Source organism: Populus alba, chromosome 2 (genome assembly GCF_005239225.2).
Source record: "Populus alba chromosome 2, ASM523922v2, whole genome shotgun sequence".
Lineage (NCBI taxonomy): Eukaryota > Viridiplantae > Streptophyta > Magnoliopsida > Malpighiales > Salicaceae > Populus > Populus alba.
In genome coordinates this window covers 13,182,730-13,201,430 of record NC_133285.1, presented here as the reverse complement: position 1 = coordinate 13,201,430, position 18,701 = coordinate 13,182,730, and the positions used below count along the sequence as shown (strand labels likewise).

Sequence of the window (18,701 nt, the reverse complement as noted above, 5' to 3'; positions counted from 1 at the left end):
GATGATAACACCACTGATATAGTGCCAATTAAAAAAAAAATTAATAATAACACCACCAATATATCATATTGAATCTTCAAGGATGACATCAACAATATAGTATCAATTATAAAAACAATTCAATGAGAACACCACCAATAAAGTGCTAATTTTAAAAAATATTTTTTTTTAATTTTATTCTCTCTGCTTTTTTTAGCATAAGCTTTTGGACTTCTTTATATGATCATCTCAAGCCATAGACTTTCTTTTTATTCATTGTGGGCCTTTAATTTTGCTAAATTTTCATATACTTCATGCAATTCAAGTTCATTAAGGTACCAGCTTTAATACTATGGTTTAAATATTTAAATTAAAAATATATTAAAATAATAAAAATATTTGGATGTTTTATAATAATTTTAATTTAAATCGTGTTATCAAAATTATATGTTGCCACATGTAAACTTCCAGTGAACAAATATACCTTACCGATACAAATTAAAACTACAAGGTTTAATATGCCAATGGTGGACTACATGTGTTTGATTCAACCAATTACCAAAATTTAAGTGATTCAACCAATTACTAAAATTTGAGTGATTATTCCCATCGCTATTAAACTAGATTTAATGGCTTGAGTCTTAGATATGGTTTTTGGTTCATTAGGCATAAAAAATTTAATTTTGAGTTGACTTGATTAACTTGGAGAGTTAACTTACAACCCGATGGACATGATCAAAAATTTGATTAACTTTATAAAAAAAATAATATTTTGAAACAATATTGTTTTAATCTTATAAAAAGAAAAAAAAAACTGATTGGCCCATGTCAATCGGGGTAGAATCAAAATTAATTTGTAATGCAAAAAAATATATAGGAGATGTTAATTTTTTTTTAACATCAAGAAATATGTTAATTATGAAATAAAAATTTTAAACATGTGATTAATAAAATAAATTGATAATTACTGGCGTCGATAAATATTAAAAAAAAATTGTTAATGATAATCAAAAATAAATTGGGAAGTTAGGAGATAGATACAAATTGAAATATATAATTTTTTTATGCCGTGAGAAGTTGTTCAATTTTTCTCATTTAATTAGATAAATATTTTTAACAAAAGTAATAATAAACAAAAGCTAATTGGGCTAGGAAATCCAATTTTGCATATATTATGAATGCATACCTATTGGCAGTGTGGATTCACATGGAAGTATGGATTCATATAGTGCTAATTTTATTTTTTTTTGTTTATTTCATCCTTTCATATTTATTTTATTCGTGATTGGTGTTGATATTTTTTTTTTCAACAGCTATCTATAAGATTTTTAAGGGATCAAGTAAATTATGCCATCTAACTCAAACTTGATTTTGCATGTTATTGTTCGAGTTTTTTAGTTTTTCAAGAGATCAAAACTCAAGAGACTATAATTGACCAATGAAAAAAGATAAATCCCTTGAAGCAAGAAAAAAATAAAAAATAATTGTGAGAAGACATTTCTATAAGGAGGCCAAGGCGCCACATATCATCTTTAATAAAAAAGGTTGTCGAGACACATTAAAAGAACCAAAGGGAGACTACTTTAGAGGCTAGAACATGCTGCACATACCAACACAATATAACGGGTCTCCCAAATGCCAGTGCATGTTGAACACATACCAATTATTTCTTTTTGCCTTTTTCACTTTGGATCTTAAGTGTATAAGAACTCGAATTACACTCCACATGAGTTCAAGACCTTTTCTTTCAATTTAGTCCATAATTATCCAAAAACTCTTCAATTTTGGCTTGAATTCCATTTAACCCAAAGCCTAATGAAGACCAACTAAGGAGAGATTAATGGCAGGGAACAAAAAAGACATGATCAACAAGTTCAGTGTATTGTGATCATGTGCCCATGACCCTGGTTGTGATTTTTATGCTTAACTCAAGTTCACCTAGGGTGATTTGTAATGTGTCTGCCTCAAAATTAAAATAATAAAATATGTCACATTGTTTTTTTAAAAGTCAACTCATATTTTTATCGGTTATTTGTGTTTTCTTTGACCCTATAAAATCAACCTGATCATGTCCTAACAGCTTTTACTTGGTTAATTTGATGATCAAGCTATATAAACAATTGGGTCAAGAGGCTTAAAAGTTGACCTATTATGTTATTGTTAATGACATTGTTAAAGAGTTTTTCAATGCCTAATCATTTTTTTTGTGTCAAAGAAAACAACGTTGCGTAAGACTCTTATATTTTGAATTTGTTTTTACTCGTATCAAACTCTAACTAAGTTATATTTGTATGTTATGAGATTATGTCAAATGTTTACAACAATAAGTTCACAAGAACATTACTAACTACTAGAAATTTATACCCACAGCGGAGCATGAGCAATATAACTTATTTATATCCTAATGAAACAAAATACTATACCAATATAATCTCTTCTTGATTTAAAAAAATTTAAAAATCTAAAAAACAATTATTTTGATGCATTTTCAAGTGAAAAGAACTTTTGAAAAACAGCATGGACTTTTGACAATATCAAACATGCACTCAATCAAATAAAAATAATGTTATGATAATTTTGATGTGAATGTATTAAAAATATAAAAATAATACACCACCCACACATTATCTTGGGAAACTTTGAGCAATGTTATTTAACTTGTTACTACTTATCGAGTCAACCTAAAAAACCCCCTATCTCGGCCCCTTATCTAGCCTGGGTTTGAAATTAAACCTATTCTAAGTTAATCTTATATGACTCGGTCAACCATGTAAATCAATAAATGACACATTCAGCCAATTGAAAACTTGGTTTGACAAAAACAAAATAATATGGTGTGATTTTAACATTATTTTTTAAATATTAAATCAATGATTTTTTTTTATTTACTCGAGTCAAGCAAAGATAAGCCACCACACTTGTGACCTCATTAAGCGACTGAGTTGTCTAATGACTTTAATTTTTGGAATTATTTCCTTTATTCAATCACATGATAATAAAATAGACATGTGCAATAAACTATTTCAATATAACTTAAGAACAAAAAACATAATCTCATTTGAAAATAAAGTAAAAACTTAATTGTATTTAATAAAATAAATTGTAGATATATTTTGGTATTTAATAAAATAATATTTCAAATATATTTTTATTGAATTTATGTTAATGAATTTCAATAAAAATTGAAGATTGTTGGGTTAGGCCTTTACTAGCAAGTTCCAAATTAGAACATGTTAGAAATGACCTTTTGTAACTCGATCGACTAAACAAGTTTAAACATGAACCAGTCAAACTAGAAAAAAAAACATTTAACTTAAAAAAATTCAAGGTGACATGATTTTAATATATATATATATATATATATATATATATATATATAAGACAATAATGTCTTAGATCGACCCAAATCAATCCAAGTTAACTCGCTAAACACATGATATGGATAATGGACTTGGGTTGATCTATCAACTATTTTTTAGAATCAATTTTTTATTTAAGTATATAATAATAAAAATCAACATGTACATAAAAGAAAATGAATTAAATTTAATAAAAAAAACACAATGAAAAAATATCTTAGATGGTTGTACAAAAGAGTACTTGCTAATACATTAAAAAAGCAAATTATAATCTTAGCAAAAAAAAAAAGTAAAAAATAAGTAGTATTCAATAAAAAAAAATACTCAAATATATTTTTAATGGAATTAAACTAAAATTTTAGAAAAAAATATTAAAAATGCTAAAACAGGCTAGGCATTTGGGTTTATATAGATCAACTCATCTGACCCGCCAACAAAAAAATCGTGCTTATACACTTGGCTCTATTATAAATTTAAAATTATTTTTTTCACTATTAGATGATTCATCGTCTACTGTAGAAAATGATACGTCATTTACTAGTTGACTTTCTGACCACCTTTCATGGTCAAAAAGTTGTAACATACCTTAAGTACCTAAAAAAGATATTTTTCAACCCTTTTTCAATTGAAAACACATAAAAAAACATTTTAGAGACCTCAAGAAACTTATTTTAAGTCTTAAATTAGCATTTAATTGATTAAAAAATAAAAAATCAACCCAAACCTAAAAACAATTTTGAGCCCCAATTTATTCTTTCGGGCAAGATCAAGGTCCAAAAACATCATGGAACTCCTATCATTGAATAGAACTCATTTGATATGATCAAATAAAATGTTGAACAAAGAAATTTTGATTCTAATGCTATTATGCCTACTATCCAGTTTTACACTATTGAGTATAATCTTTAATCCGACAATTGGATCGATCTGAAGATTTATCAAGAGTTTCTAGACATAAGTTTTCTATGTTTGGTTAAAATTTCAAGTCAATTAAGATTCTTAAGGGTCTTGCAATACATATCAGAAAATGCAATGTGAAGTTTTTTTATTTATTGTCTTTTGACTTATATACTTCCTATTTAGAGATGATAATTTTCCTTGTAATACAAGAATATTCATCATCTTGTTTTAAGGAGTTTTCTTGTTCTACAAGAATCTTTAATAGGTATCAACATAATTTTCAAATGTGGTAAAGATCTCTTAATGTTTTAAAATCATTTTCTTACATGGATTTCTTATTTGTCCTAACTATAAAAGGAAAAGAAGATCGGAGAATTTAATGGAAAAATACTTTTGGGCTAAATTATTTCTTTTGTATTAATCTGAATTATTTTAAGGTTTTATTTTTTATATATATTTTTATTTGGATATTTACATTCAATTTAGGCATTATGTTTTAGTTTGAGTTTTTTTTTCTTTTTGTTGCCCAAAATCAGTAATTTAGTATTATTTTAGGTATTAACTTATTAGCTGATTATTAACTTGGGCTCATTGGTTTGCAACCCAATAGGAGTCCATTAAAGTTATTTAAGAGGACTATATTTTTTTTCTTTGTTGCAAAATTCAATAACCATGATGTTTTGAATAGATTTGTATTTTGCATAATACAACACTTTTCTTTTTTATATGAAAAAGAACAAATTTAATTTATCAAGGTATAATTGATCTTTTGGCGTCTTCATATACATCAAATTCCTAATTCTCTATAACCAACAAGTCCAAGTTCAATTTCCAACACTTTTAATTTTTAAGTATAAGGTTATTTCTTGATCAAGATTCATCCATCACAAACTTGATTTTTTACTTTCTAGATTTGTTATCTATTTCATTGTGGGTTTTGGGATTGTTATCCTAGAAATTTACATCATCGTGAATACTAAGATTGACCTTTTTTATTACTAGAATGTAATCAATACTACGATTGACCCTTTTTGTTACTAGAAATATAACCCATTAATAAATTTTTTCTTGTAATTTTCTAATAATTTTTTTCCCTCCTTTCTTAAATTTAAAAATGGATAAATGAATAAAATAAATTTTTGGACCAAAATCAAAACCCAAAAAATTAAAGAGATAGTAAGAAAAAGAAAAGGGAAAATAAATAGATTAAGAAGCATTTTCTGGCACAAATTTGATAGTGTTAATCTCTTTTTTTTAATCTTATAGTTTGGTAATTTTTCTTTTAATCGCATCTATCCGTTATAACTTTTAAACCATAACTCATTAAATTGTACTCCAACCAAGATTAAAAATATGAAGGAAAAAAAAACCTTCATATCCATAGAACTCGTGAAGATCAGAGACTATCAACTCATAAAATACTCATAACATCTCGTTAAAGGAATTCATTGAAAAAAGAAGAAGAAGCAGTGCTGTCATGAGAGAGGCGACAGTTGACACCATGATCCTCTATATATATATAATATATACATGTAGCGTTTTTATTGTGTAGAGGATCATGGTGTCAACTGTCTATCTATATATATATATATATATATATATATATATATATATGAGCAGGGACATTTTAGTACTCGTGCACGTAGGGAAATCTATCTTACGAGAGAAAATAGAGGACACAAAGCAAGAAGTAGAGAACGAAGACAGTTGATTTATCCAAAACGTTGTCTGAATGAACCTATGTCTTAAAATAAAATGGCTGCTTTTGCACTGAATCAGCAACTGCTTTGCTTCTCGAACTCGCATTCTAGGACAACAACAAAACCATGTAGCGCATGGTTACTCAGCAGCAAAACAAGCGTGTTCAGTATTCCTCGAAAGAAGGGTCGTTTCTCTCTAACTTCTTGTAATTCTCAGTCCTCCTCTGAAGCCAATACTCAGACTGCAGAGTCCTGTGTCAATTTGGGTCTCTCCCTCTTCTCTAAAGGACGGGTAATGGATTCTTCTGGGTTTCTTGAATTTTGCTGATTCTTGTCCAATCTCTCTGAGTATTCCACTTCTGTTGCATGGGTTTGTTCTTCTTTTTTCTTATTTAGTTGGTTCATATTTATGGATGATAATGTAGCTTTTGGTGATTTAGATTTTGGGTTTGTTACATAATGATTTTTTTAAGCATTCTTTCTTAATTAAGGACTTTGCTTTATTAATCCACCTTCTAAATTGAAGAGAACGACACCATTTTTCACAGCGTTTAGTTTCATTATCTCTTTAGTCTTATCCTGGTTTTCCACTCAATTTGTCAACACATTTTCCCGTTCCAACTTACATGTCATTTGTTTTCTGAGGCATATTACTAAACCTATTGAGGCCAGTTAATCTTTTATTTAACATAGTCATGATGGCAGGTATTAATAATGTCTACGGAGTTGAACAATCTAACCACGATGATAAAATTTTCAGGTTAAAGATGCTTTAGTTCAGTTTGAAACAGCACTTGATTTAGACCCCACCCCAAGGGAGGCCCAAGCTGCACTCTATAACAAAGCCTGCTGCCATGCCTACCTGTAGGCTTCTGTATACATTACTCTTTTCGTGAATGGAATTTAATCATAACATGTTTTATTTCACTTTGATCATTCACTTTCATCTAATTGCTTTGTTATTTTAATTATGATGTATTTTAACCGAATAGAAATGCTTCATGTAATGAATGATAGGGTTCCTTAGCATTCTAATGAATGACTATTTTGCAAGTTATGAACTCATATACAGTATGTTCGTCAGTCTAAAATTTTGTGAGATTTGCTTCTTCCTTCTTGAAGATGTTGCAGTCTTTTACTTTGTAAAACTCAAACTTAGGAGGACTTTTCAGGTGAAGCCTTTAATCTGTCAGTGCCACAAGTTTAACAATAATTTCTATTCTTTCACATCTAATTAAGCTGATCACATCTCAACTTCAATGTATCTTTTATTTGTAGAATAAAAGTAGTTCTGGTTTGTGTCTTTATTGAAACTTGTATTTTTCTATGTGAACCATAAGATTTTAAACATGAAGCTATCTCAGCATTGCTTCTTTTTTTCTTTTTTGAGGAAGTCGGGAAGGGAAGAAAGCCGCTGATTGCCTGCGCACTGCTTTAGGGGAATATAACCTCAAATTTGGCACCGTTTTGAATGATCCTGACTTGGCCTCCTTTAGAGCTTTGCCTGAGTTCAAGGAATTGCAAGAAGAGGTTTCCACTCCTCAGCTTTCTTTTACATATTAAGCTTGTCTAATCACTTTTTCTGGGTTAAGATTTGTACATCGAGCTCAGGTAACTTAATAGCACCACCTCATGTGGGCAGATTGTGAAAACAAACATGTATACTGCATATCAGTATGATTTGAACCTAAACTTTATCAAAATCGTCCAACCATTCTTCATTCAGCATGAGCTTAGCCTCAAGGGCACTGGACTATGATACTATATATATAATAGAATTTTGGATAACTCTTTGCTTTTACAATTGAAAGTTTAAAACTTTAAATCCTTAAACATTATCTCTCATAAATTCTTAGCATTTTTGCAGGCTAGGTTAGGTGGAGAAGACATAGGCTATGGTTTTCGTCGAGATCTCAAACTTATTAGTGAGGTCCAAGCTCCATTTCGTGGTGTTAGGAGATTCTTTTATGTGGCATTCTCAGCAGCTGCAGGGATTTCACTGTTGTTTACCATTCCAAGGCTTTTTCGTGCTATTAAAGGTGGAGGTGATGCCCCAGATCTCTGGGAAACTGCTGGAAATGCTGCAACCAATATTGGAGGTACCTTTGTCCTTCATAAGTTTGAGATCCTTTAAATTTGTTCTTTTCTTCTATTCACTTGAATATGATTATTGACTGACCCTTACAGCTTTGTTCTAAAATGACTAATGTTTTGAATCAGCAATCTACAGGCATCATCGTTCTTGTGGCATTATTTTTATGGGACAATAAGAAAGAGGAAGAGCAACTTGCACAGATTACAAGAGATGAAACACTGTCAAGGTTGCCTTTGCGCCTTTCCACAAATCGGGTTGTTGAACTTGTCCAGCTTCGAGACACTGTTAGGCCAGTTAGTATTAATACTCCTTTGTTTTTTACCCATCAAAATATACACATTATGGCCTTGTAATTGCAAACAAAATCACTAGTACTTAGCTGCATTTGTTAGCTAATGTTTGTTCTAAATATATGAATGCTAGCGATGAGAATTAAAAATAGCTTTATCCTTCATTTCTAAATTATTAAAACACCATATGACAGTGCACCATAAGATTGTATTGTGATACTTTCTGCTGAGTTGAAGTAAATGAAATAGTTAAAATTGTTGATACTTTTACTTTTACCAGCCAGCTACATATCTCACTTCCATAGCATTTTGAAGCATCTTATGTTGAGCATCCAAAATATTGTTTGTTCAGTGCCCTAAATTATGTGGTTTGGGTTTAAGGTAATTTTAGCAGGAAAAAAGGAGACTGTTTCCGTGGCCATGCAGAAGGCTGAGAGGTTCCGCACCGAGCTCCTCCGACGAGGTGTTCTTTTAGTTCCTGTTATTTGGGGTGAAAGCAGGGCCCCAGATGTAGAGAAGAAAGGGTTTGGTGCTCGTCAAAAGGCAGCTGCTTCTGTTCCTTCTATTGGGGTAAGATATAAAGGTTCATCATGGAGTGCTTCTTCCTTTTGCTCCTAAGGATTTGTGGAGCGTAATACAACCATTCTTCCATTATTATACTGTTAATGCCAGTTCATTTTCTAGGGGTTTCTTGCTTGCTATACCCAGTCTTATCATGTTTGGGATTGAATAGATTTGTAGCACTTCTGTAGCATTTTTTTAAATTAGCTTTGATGACACCATGGTAGGAAGATTTCGAGAAACGAACTCAGTCTGTGATTGCAAAATCAAAGTTGAAAGCTGAAATTCGATTTAGAGCCGAGGTTGTATCTCCAGCTGAATGGGAAAGGTCAGATCCTGCTGAAATTGTATGCATTTTTCTGTGGTTGCAAAAGAACCATCATAAAAGTTATAGACTGGTTATTTGACTTCTTGTACTTGCTTTAGGTTTCATACATAAGCATTATCCCAATTTAGTCATCCTAGGATCATACAACTTTGTATCTTTCATGGATGAATGAATTATAGGCTTAAAATTGTTTCTCATGTTATAGTTTTTCAACCCTGTTTAACTTGTGGATCTTTGTTTTCATCTGTTCAATGATTTGTCCAAATTCATTCAGGTGGATAAGGGATCAGCAAAAGTCTGAAGGAGTTACTCCGGGTGAGGATGTCTATATAATACTGCGCCTTGATGGTCGAGTTCGGAGATCGGGGAAAGTAAGTGCTTGTGGTATCAATTGGCATTCTTAGAGGGTATTATACTATATCAGGGAAACTTGAGATGTTTTAAAGGCGCATCATAGAGATAACAATTTTTATTACTTGATTTGGCCACTCAAGGCAGTAAAGTATGGAAGTCTAGAATTCCTCTAACATAATTCCTGTCTTTCAACAGCTATCCTGCTTCAGCATTTTTTTTTTTTTATATATAAAGCATCTAGCTGCTGAATCCATGTTTTATACTGGTTTTGTTGCCCTCGTGTTCTCTTGAGATTGTGAAATAATTTTAACTACTGGTAACTTGAGACCTATTTGCAATTCTTGAGCTACCATCTGACTGGTGTGGGTCAGAGTAGGATTTGTTGAACTGTGATTGGGATTTACAATTTGTCATGCTATCAGTATTCGGTAGTGACTCCTGTTTCTCTGCAGGGCATGCCTGACTGGCCACAAATTGTAAACGAGCTGCCACCAATGGAAGCTTTCTTAAGCAAGCTGGAAAGATAGAAGTCGGTGGTTCTTGCATCGCCTACTCAAAGGGGAAAGAAAAAAATGAGCACCTTCTTTCTGCCTCATATATGATTGTTGTTGTTGACCTTTATATATCTCTGTGTGTTATCTCTGTTACCCAGCCGCAAGAAATTTTTCCAGAAGAAAGTCTGCTGCTTTACTTCTTTGACATCTCTGGAAACCCATCATCCATTTCTTTCTTACTTACTATTGTAAATCATACCATGCAAATCTTGAAGAGAAGGGGGGTAAAGATATCGGTAACTAGAAAGTACCGTGGTGGTCCATGTGTTCAGTTCTACAGCAGGGCTTCTCGGTTTAATTTATTTATAATCAACTTCCACTCAGATCATGATGTTCCATAACACCACGCCATTCCTTTAGTAATCCATTGCTTTTTGGAATCTTGAAAACAATGTTGTTAGGGAATTGAATTGAACCGATCACTGGCTTCCATTATTTGATCGCACGTTCTCCATCATAATTACTGTTATTTTGTTTTTAGAAATATCCATCTTTGCAAATCAGGATACCTCTGATTTCTTTCGGTGATGTAGAAAGATTTCAAGTAAAAAATCCACCAAGCATGTGATCATTGAAAGGGAAAAGGCTGAATCCACAACACATAATTTGATATTGAGCAGGTCAAGAAGCAGCAAAGTTTCCTCGTGCCAAATAGAATCAGTTTGAACTCGTTCCAGGAAAGGAACGAGCTTTATCGAAGATTCGGCTGCCCATATTATAAATAGGATGTGCATTCTTGTGTTAGGTTTTGCTACTAGACGGGTGCCCGCACTCCATTGCTGGCTTCCCATTGTATGTCCGTAATGAAATGGTTTTAAGCATTCAAAAAGTGAAATTAAGGCAATCTCAAACAAGCTAAGCTTAGGAAGGCAAAGAATGAAGTTTAAAAGCCTGCACAAATACGGGGTCTTAGCATTAGCACAAACAGTTTTAGATAAAAACAGAAGGAAGAGCAAATCCATAAATTTGTAAATCTTGCAAAAAAGATTAAAGCAAAAGATTGAAACGGCAGTGGCGGCTAATAAAGATAACAAGCTTTAAGCAAGCTTAGATATTCTTTGCAGCGCCACAAAAAAAAAAAAAAAAAAAAAAGGAGCCAATGTTTATACTTGGTTGACATAGATCAAAACTCATAAACTCATAAAAAACCGACATTAAAAATAGCAGAAACATGGGTGTCATGAGTTTGTAAAATGCTTGGTCTAAACATGATGAAAGAAAAGAGACAGTGCTGAAGATAGGTCAGCACATCCAAGTATAACAACATGGGCATCATGCAGAAATAGAGTCTGCCTAAAGATGACTTCCAAAGAAGAGAAAACTAACACGGGCACCTGTGTAGTATTTATTAACATGCAGAGATAAAATAAAGTCGAGAATTGGGGATCATCTTAAGGCCCATGCCTTCTTTCTGTGCTGGAGGTAAATACGAGTGCAGAACTCCATTTCTTCTTCTATCATCTTAGCCAGTCATCTCAGCCAGTCATCTCTTCCAAACATCTGTGCTTGTAGAAAGCTCACGGAGTCACCACCGAATTCCATTAAAGTCATAAGCAAGCTTCACTAAACAACATTTTCAAAATCTACATAATATTAACATCAACAGACAAAAGATCATTGCTAAAAACCAAGGGCGAAAGTGATCCTCAGGGGCCTGATGCAAGGCACTAGGCAATGAAGGATGGCGTGTCTCTCTTGCATGCATTGGGGCTTTTACTCAGAAGAAAGCCAAATATTACCTGGATCCCAAACGGGGCTTACGTAATACATACCAAGGCCATTCAGTATTTTCTGCCAAAACCCTATTTTATCAGCAATAGCTGTAAAATACATGGCAAACAACACATAGAAGAGACCAAACATCAGTCAAAATAGAATGACATGCAGCTTCAATTTGTGATGATCCTTGTCCTCGATAACACAACTAAAAGCATGATCATATAAATGACTAAAAGGATGGGAATAAACAACCCATTCAATTATTATCAGCAAAAAGGAAGAGAAATCCAAGTTTTTATTTTTAAGAATAAAACCAAGGCCAGTGACAAAATACAGACAGGAAAGCGTTTTTTTGCCTTTTTTTTCTTTTTGCACCTAACTTGATCACTCTTTTGAGTAATTTAAACGAAGACAAACCGCTAAACCTGACCAATTTTCTAAACTTGATCAGTGGTGATAAACAAATCCCATTTAAGAAGCAGACTGTTACCATCCTGTGTACTGTGTGGGTGCATTGCTTGTCCTTAATGATATGGCACATTACAGACTTCTGCGCCATAATAAAACAAATCAAACTCGCTTCAAAAGCCGAATGGAATCATCATCATCATCATATTAAGTTTTCAAATATCATGCACATAACAAAAATAACAAAATAAAATTATTCAGTAATCCCTAAAATATTATTATATAGATCTAGAGTTGTTTAAGAATTTATTACCTGAAGATCTTATTTTCATCGGATTTGAATGATTTTTTAAAGACGAAGTTGTCTCAAACCACAAATCGTTCGGTTAGCCTCCAACGGTAATTTACACGAACAACCAATAAAAAATCTCTTAAATCTCTATTTAAAAAAAAAAAAAGCATGTTATGCCTAAAGTGCTAACTATATATTATGTAACTTAAGTAGTTTTTCTATTTAACAAACAACCATAAAAAAATAAGAGGCATAACTTACTATTTATAGAAAAATTTGAAAAACCTTATAAATTAGCAAAATATCGTTTTGCCCCTTCAAAAATATTTATATATTAATTCAGGATAATTTTAAAAATTAATTCAATTAAGTTCTTATTTAATTTTGCTAGGTCTATATATATATAATTCATATATTAATTATATTTTAGTTCTTAATTTCTAAAATATATTTTAATCAAATTATAATTAATTAAATCATTCCAGTTTAGTTTTTGACTAATAGTTCTTAATGTGTATGATCATTTAGGTTCCTAGTATGTTGATCAAATATAAAATTATAATTATAATTAAATAATTTAATAATTTAATTTATTATCAATTCAATAATTGATTAATTTATATTTCAAGGTTAGGTGTATTGTCTGACAACGTATCATGATCCCTCAAATATTAGAAAAGTCATTAGTGGTATGACTTAACCTTTCAGTGATCGGTTTTTCTATGTAATTAATATATTTTTATCAATAATATTTCGATTTAACATTAAAGCATAGAGTATGTCTCCCTTATTAAATCATGTTTATTCTCTACATAATAGTCATTGATCATTTAAATAAAATTTGATTAAATAAGATTTGAAATTCTTTTTAAATCTCATTCCACTTTGGCAAAAGATTTTTCAGTCAAAAATATTTGAGAATAGATGAAATATTTCTTCTTGATCACTTAATTACCTTCATATAGTTCATGATATACTCAATGCTTGCCCTTTCGTTACCTCGATTAAGATAACATGTAACAAGATCAAAGCATAACATTCTCTATATAAGATAACTTAGTGATCACAAGTTCGAATATCACTTACACAATCGTCATGTGAGTCTTTCCATAAACTTAGATGATATTTTCATATGAAATTCTTATATGGGTTAGTTTAGTGTACATGTCTTATGACAAATACCTACATATTATTTCTATGTGTCCTTTATACTTTAGCTTATGAGAACAGTTGTTTCCTTTCATATAAAAAATAATATAATATGTATCAATCGCTATAGCTCTAATAAATATCCAGTATTTAAGAGAGCATCGACTAAGAACATTTTAGGAATAATGTTTTGATGCAATAGGAATCTCATAGTTATAACAACTTTGCAATTTTCTTTGCAAAGCATTTTTGTCCCATGAACTTTATTTTTACTCTAAATTAATAAATCAAGTATTAGATTCATTAATCTAACCTTATATGAATATGAAAGATAAATTAAGTCTTTATTAAGAATAAATATTTATTTACATGAATATAATACTGCCACGTATAACTAGCTAATTGGTTGCAAGACATTTTAAACTAACATACTATAGTAAAAAGATACAAAGGTGTGCAATGATGACACCTAAAAATCTAACATTAACTATAAACTAAAAGATGAAGGGGTTTTACTGTAACTCTTCTCACAATACACTATTTATTTGAATAGTGCTCTGTTTTTTTCATTATTATTATTATTTTTCAATCAATTTTTTTTTAATTTCATCTTTTGATATTATATTTTTTTAAAATAAGTTATCACACTCTCATAACATAGATCATGGGGTTGGCAGGTTAACCGGGTTGAGTAAAGGTTTTTTTCTTCTTAATTAACTTTTTTTTTCCTGGTTTTATTTTTTAATATTTGGTTGATTGGAAATTAGACTTTGTGATTTACTTTGTTTACTTTTTATTATTTTATTTCAGCCTCATGAACCAGAAATAATGCTTAATGAGTTAACTCAAGTTGTTTTTTGTGCTATTTTTAAGTGATTTTTTTTTAATTTTATCATTTAACATTAAATCAGTTGTGAATTGAGTTGAAATAGTGCTTAACGAGTTGCCTGAGTGATTTTTTGTGTCATTTTTTTTAATCTATTTTGATTTGTTTTTTATAAGGATATATTGGTCTCACGATCAAAGTCATGGATTTCGAATTAAGATTCGTAAATTTTTTTGATTTATTTTTCATGGAGTTATCTTAGTCTTATAACCTGGGTTGTAGGTTTAATAGGTTAACTCGGGTAGCTTTTTTAAGTCCTTTTTAAATTGATTTTTTTTTTAATTTCATCATTTAATATTAGATTGATTAAGAATTAAATTTCATAGTTTATTTTGATTTTTTTATATAGAGTTATTATAGTTTCATAATCCATGTCATGGATTTGACATGTTAACCCAGGTTGATCCAAATCAATCTAATATGTTATTATCTTATTATTAAAAAAGATTACTTGAATAATGACATGCATGAATCTAACACAGATTACTTGAATATGTCTAAGAAAAATAGCCTATAAAACATACAAGAGAAATAAATCGTATTCATTAGTGTTGGCATATTACGGAAACCTATAATAAGATTACGAAAATAAATAAATTCTCACAAGAAAAAGAAAAAGAAAAAATCAAGAAATCAAATAGTCTATATCATATATAAAAAATAATTCTAAGCAAATCCGAGTTGATTTGATTGTAAAAAATATTCAGCTTTTATTGAGAGAAGGCCTGGGAGACTATTTGAACATTAAACAAAGGCATGTAATTTTATTATCACTAATAACTTGAACCATTTTTCTTACATAGAAATGATTATCACGCAAGCGCAGGAGAATGAACCTCATTATGCAACATGAAAGCATTAACACCGCCAATATATAATCAGTCTCTTTTATATATATAAAGTAAAACTCACAAGCACCGCACATCGCAAATCCAACCACCCAATTTGACTGCTTTTCTAATTCCGTGGTGATTAAAAAAGCAAAGCCTGGCTTTTGATAACCAGCACTACTGGGGATAGTAACCTGGGTGGTATTTAAGCGGCAAATCATATCCACCATAAGCAGCTGCTCTATCATAATGGTCAGATGGCACATGCGATTCTGGAAAGTATTGATGCGCCAAAGCAGACCTTGGGTTCCCTGGGAATCCCGTACCAGCTCTTGCCAAACCATACGGGCCAGCTGGTGGACCTGCATAAAGAATGGCGGGAGAAATAGAACCCACTGACCCATACGGCCCAGCTGCAAGCAACATACTTGCTGGCTGCAAGTGAGATTGTTTGAATGGAGGAATGACTGGATTGGAACCATTGTTGCTGTTCTGGACTGCTGTTGCTGAAGTTCGAGGACGCTTGCTTCCAGCCTGCTGCTGCTTCTTTGGCTGATGAGAAGGCTCGTCGACAGCAGATGCAGCAGCTGCCTTCTGCTTCTCTAGCATCTCAATACGCTTCTTGAGGTCCATCCGTGGGTACTCAGATCCGAGCTTATACTCATCAATGAGTACAAGTGCTGATTTCAGCGTTTTAACTTCTCTGGATCTGGCCTCATTCTGCAAGAGAACTTGGTTATGTACAGGACAACTGAGACTTCAAGCTCTAAAAGCTAGCCCAAAAATGAAGGGATGCAGAACTACCTGTTGATTGATAGAGTTCTTTCCATCCTGGCAAACTTTCTTGGTGAGCCTTTTGGACTCCTTCAGGTGAGCCTTCAGGAGAGGAACTGGTTGGAACTTGTCAACCAGTCCAAATTCAAAGATAAATTTGACCGCCAAAAACTGTTTGCCACTGTCTATAAGTTTTTGAATGAGATCTGCAGCGCACAAGGCAAGTATAAAAGCTTCAATCAAACTCTATCCCAAGGGGACAGCACATGAATATGTGCTCTTCATTGCTTGCTTTCCAAAAATAAATAAATAAATAAAACCATAATCCAACATGTATTTTGCTGATCAACAGATATGTTTGTTGAATTAAGCCACTCACTGATTAAATGAATTAAGCCAACTCATGGTTTAAGCAATGATCAAGAATTGGTTGGCCAGACACCAAAAGCAAAAGGTGCGCTTATCCATTACAAGTTTGCTGCAAAACTGTGACCATATCAGGTGTGAAAAACCAGCTGTGAATTTTGAGATACTTCTTTACATTCACTACTGAAAGAAAACAATCGATCACATAAGAGCAAAAATAGCTTTTACTTTTTTACTTTCACTGCTAACCAACCCTTCATTGGTTCACTCCCATTTTGTCCGTAGTCTCAAAATTCAAAGGGTTTTCTTTTTCCAATTTCTCTAGATTCTTTCGAAGAAGGATTAAGCATAAGACATTAAAGAATTTCAGCTAGCCAGTTGCTTTGTCCACATGGCTCCAGCAAAAGAAATCAACAAGTACAAGGCCACGGTTCTAGCAGCTTAGAAGCATCAAACACATGATTCTTATAATGGTCAGCTTTAATAGTGCAAGCACCAAAACTAAAACATCGCTGTAGTCTATACTTATAATCGATCCTATAGTGTAATTTTGTAAACCTGACTAGAATCTGTACTAAACTCTGCGTTCTATGCTCAAGCTCTACCCCATAATAACGTTTTGTCAACGCAGCGGTCCAGACAATCACAAAAGAATTCAACTAAAAGGACAAACCAACAGCTCAAAGCCATCACCGATGTCTATCAATGCATCACCATAAACACCGAATACAATCATAACCATCAAACATGGACAAAATAAACTCAAATGTGCATAGAAACAACTCAATTGATAATCCAAACCAACACAATCTTACCAGCAGTTTTCTCTCCCAAGTCAATAGCTCGACACAGAACTACAGCCTGCCTGAACCTAGCAACAATAACAAAGTAATCCACAAGTTCACCCACATCGAACTCATTCTCCAAATTGTAAGCTACTAACAAATGCAAGAACCCCAGTGCCTCTAAAGGGCTCTCCCCATTCAAGCTCACTTTTCTTTTCCACTCCAAAGCTAACATTTTAGCTCTTTCCTTCACTTCCATGCTCAAAGTTGGCTTATTTTTTGCCAAGGCCTCTAATAAATCCAAACAAGTCCTCCTTAAACGACACAATTCAGTATCCTTGTCGCCTTTCGAGTTAGCTTTTGATGAATAAAACCCTTCCATTGCATCCAAAACAAATGATCCAGGGTCCGGGGCAACCGACATTGCACCCGAGAGCCTGTCCCGGATCTCACCCCATTTACTAGCGTTCTGCTTCATGTACTTCCTCAATCCTTTCACATCCATCCTCTCACACAGGGACATCAAATCAGACCTGGATGGGTCCACTGTGTTAGAAGCCAAGGTTGTTGATTGTTTCAACTCGGAGCGACTCACCTCAGAGTCGACTCGTCCCAGACACCGAGGGTTAGAAGACGCTGGTGATTCTTGCTCAGAAGCACCCAACAACGAATGACAAGGCGCAACTGGGACGAGAGATTCAAGACTCGATTGGAGGAGAAGGAAGCGGCCAGTGAGGTTGTCTTGGACGGAGGAGAAGTGAGAATCGAGGTCGGCCCATGAGAGAGAGTAGGAAGAGGAGAGGAGATGAGAAGAGAGGGATTGGAGATCATCGTAGGCCTTTTTAAGGTTGTCCTTTTTGGTGTCTATAAGTTTTAAGGCTGCTTCTATTGTTTTAAGAGTTGTAATTTGTGGGTCTTTCGTAGCTGCCATTGTTGCTCCAGATATTGCAGAGTCTGGCCTTTTGAGGTAATATCCAATTACGGGTGTGCATACAGTGGCGGTGGCCGTGACGGGGGCGGGCAAACGATAGAATGACTGGACATGGGGAAAGATTAAACGACGTTTAGGATGGGGGTGCCGTAGATTTTTAACAAGTTTTTGAGAATGAATGATTTGTCGCTTCTGAGTGGCATGTCGTCTGAGATCGGTTCATGTTTTTTTTATTTTTATAATAATAATATTTGGATTGTTTTCGTTCGTAATTTATTTTTCCTGCCCAGCACCGGCTATTCTCTTTTCTTTACCACAGAGGCACAGACCACACCCTGAGTAAAGCATGAATATTATTTTTATAAATGATTCAAATTCTTTCTATGGTTTCTTTACTATTCTTTTTTGAATTAACAGCTCATATTGAAACTGAAGGATGCA

At 32.7% G+C, this 18,701-nt stretch overlaps 2 protein-coding genes across 4 annotated transcripts; one reads left to right on the top strand and one right to left on the bottom strand.

Moving 5' to 3' along the window:
- The first annotated feature begins 5,877 nt into the window (after positions 1-5,877).
- Positions 5,878-10,443, top strand: LOC118046911 (protein LOW PSII ACCUMULATION 1, chloroplastic). Of its 3 annotated transcripts, XM_035056003.2 has the most exons (9): positions 5,878-6,230; positions 6,699-6,802; positions 7,333-7,468; positions 7,806-8,037; positions 8,169-8,326; positions 8,705-8,893; positions 9,112-9,212; positions 9,487-9,583; positions 10,019-10,443. In XM_035056003.2, the coding sequence occupies exons 1-9, from the start codon at positions 5,994-5,996 to the stop codon at positions 10,091-10,093; spliced, it is 1,329 nt and encodes a 442-aa protein (XP_034911894.1). In that variant the 5' UTR covers positions 5,878-5,993; the 3' UTR covers positions 10,094-10,443. The 3 variants fall into 3 exon arrangements, 1 of the variants encoding a protein (XP_034911894.1); XR_012169068.1 differs by lacking the exon at positions 9,112-9,212; XR_012169069.1 differs by lacking the exon at positions 10,019-10,443 and having other exon boundaries at positions 9,116-9,212.
- Positions 10,444-15,310: 4,867 nt separating this feature from the next.
- LOC118046900 (truncated FRIGIDA-like protein 1) lies at positions 15,311-18,451 on the bottom strand. The gene is made up of 3 exons (XM_035055993.2): positions 17,360-18,451; positions 16,209-16,384; positions 15,311-16,124 (listed from the first exon to the last, which is right to left on the bottom strand). The coding sequence occupies exons 1-3, from the start codon at positions 18,258-18,260 to the stop codon at positions 15,582-15,584; spliced, it is 1,620 nt and encodes a 539-aa protein (XP_034911884.1). The 5' UTR covers positions 18,261-18,451; the 3' UTR covers positions 15,311-15,581.
- Positions 18,452-18,701: the final 250 nt, after the last annotated feature.

Bases quoted from the DNA above. Each gene is read 5' to 3' on its own strand.
- LOC118046911 (XM_035056003.2), top strand. From the start codon at position 5,994: ATGGCTGCTTTTGCACTGAATCAGCAACTGCTTTGCTTCTCGAACTCG. The intron at 6,231-6,698 runs GTAATGGATTCT...TAAAATTTTCAG, and splicing joins CCCTCTTCTCTAAAGGACGG to GTTAAAGATGCTTTAGTTCA. The intron at 7,469-7,805 runs GTTTCCACTCCT...GCATTTTTGCAG, and splicing joins TCAAGGAATTGCAAGAAGAG to GCTAGGTTAGGTGGAGAAGA.
- LOC118046900 (XM_035055993.2), bottom strand. From the start codon at position 18,260: ATGGCAGCTACGAAAGACCCACAAATTACAACTCTTAAAACAATAGAA. The intron at 16,385-17,359 runs GTAAGATTGTGT...TGTGCGCTGCAG, and splicing joins CTTGGGAGAGAAAACTGCTG to ATCTCATTCAAAAACTTATA. The intron at 16,125-16,208 runs GTAGTTCTGCAT...GTTCTCTTGCAG, and splicing joins AGAACTCTATCAATCAACAG to AATGAGGCCAGATCCAGAGA.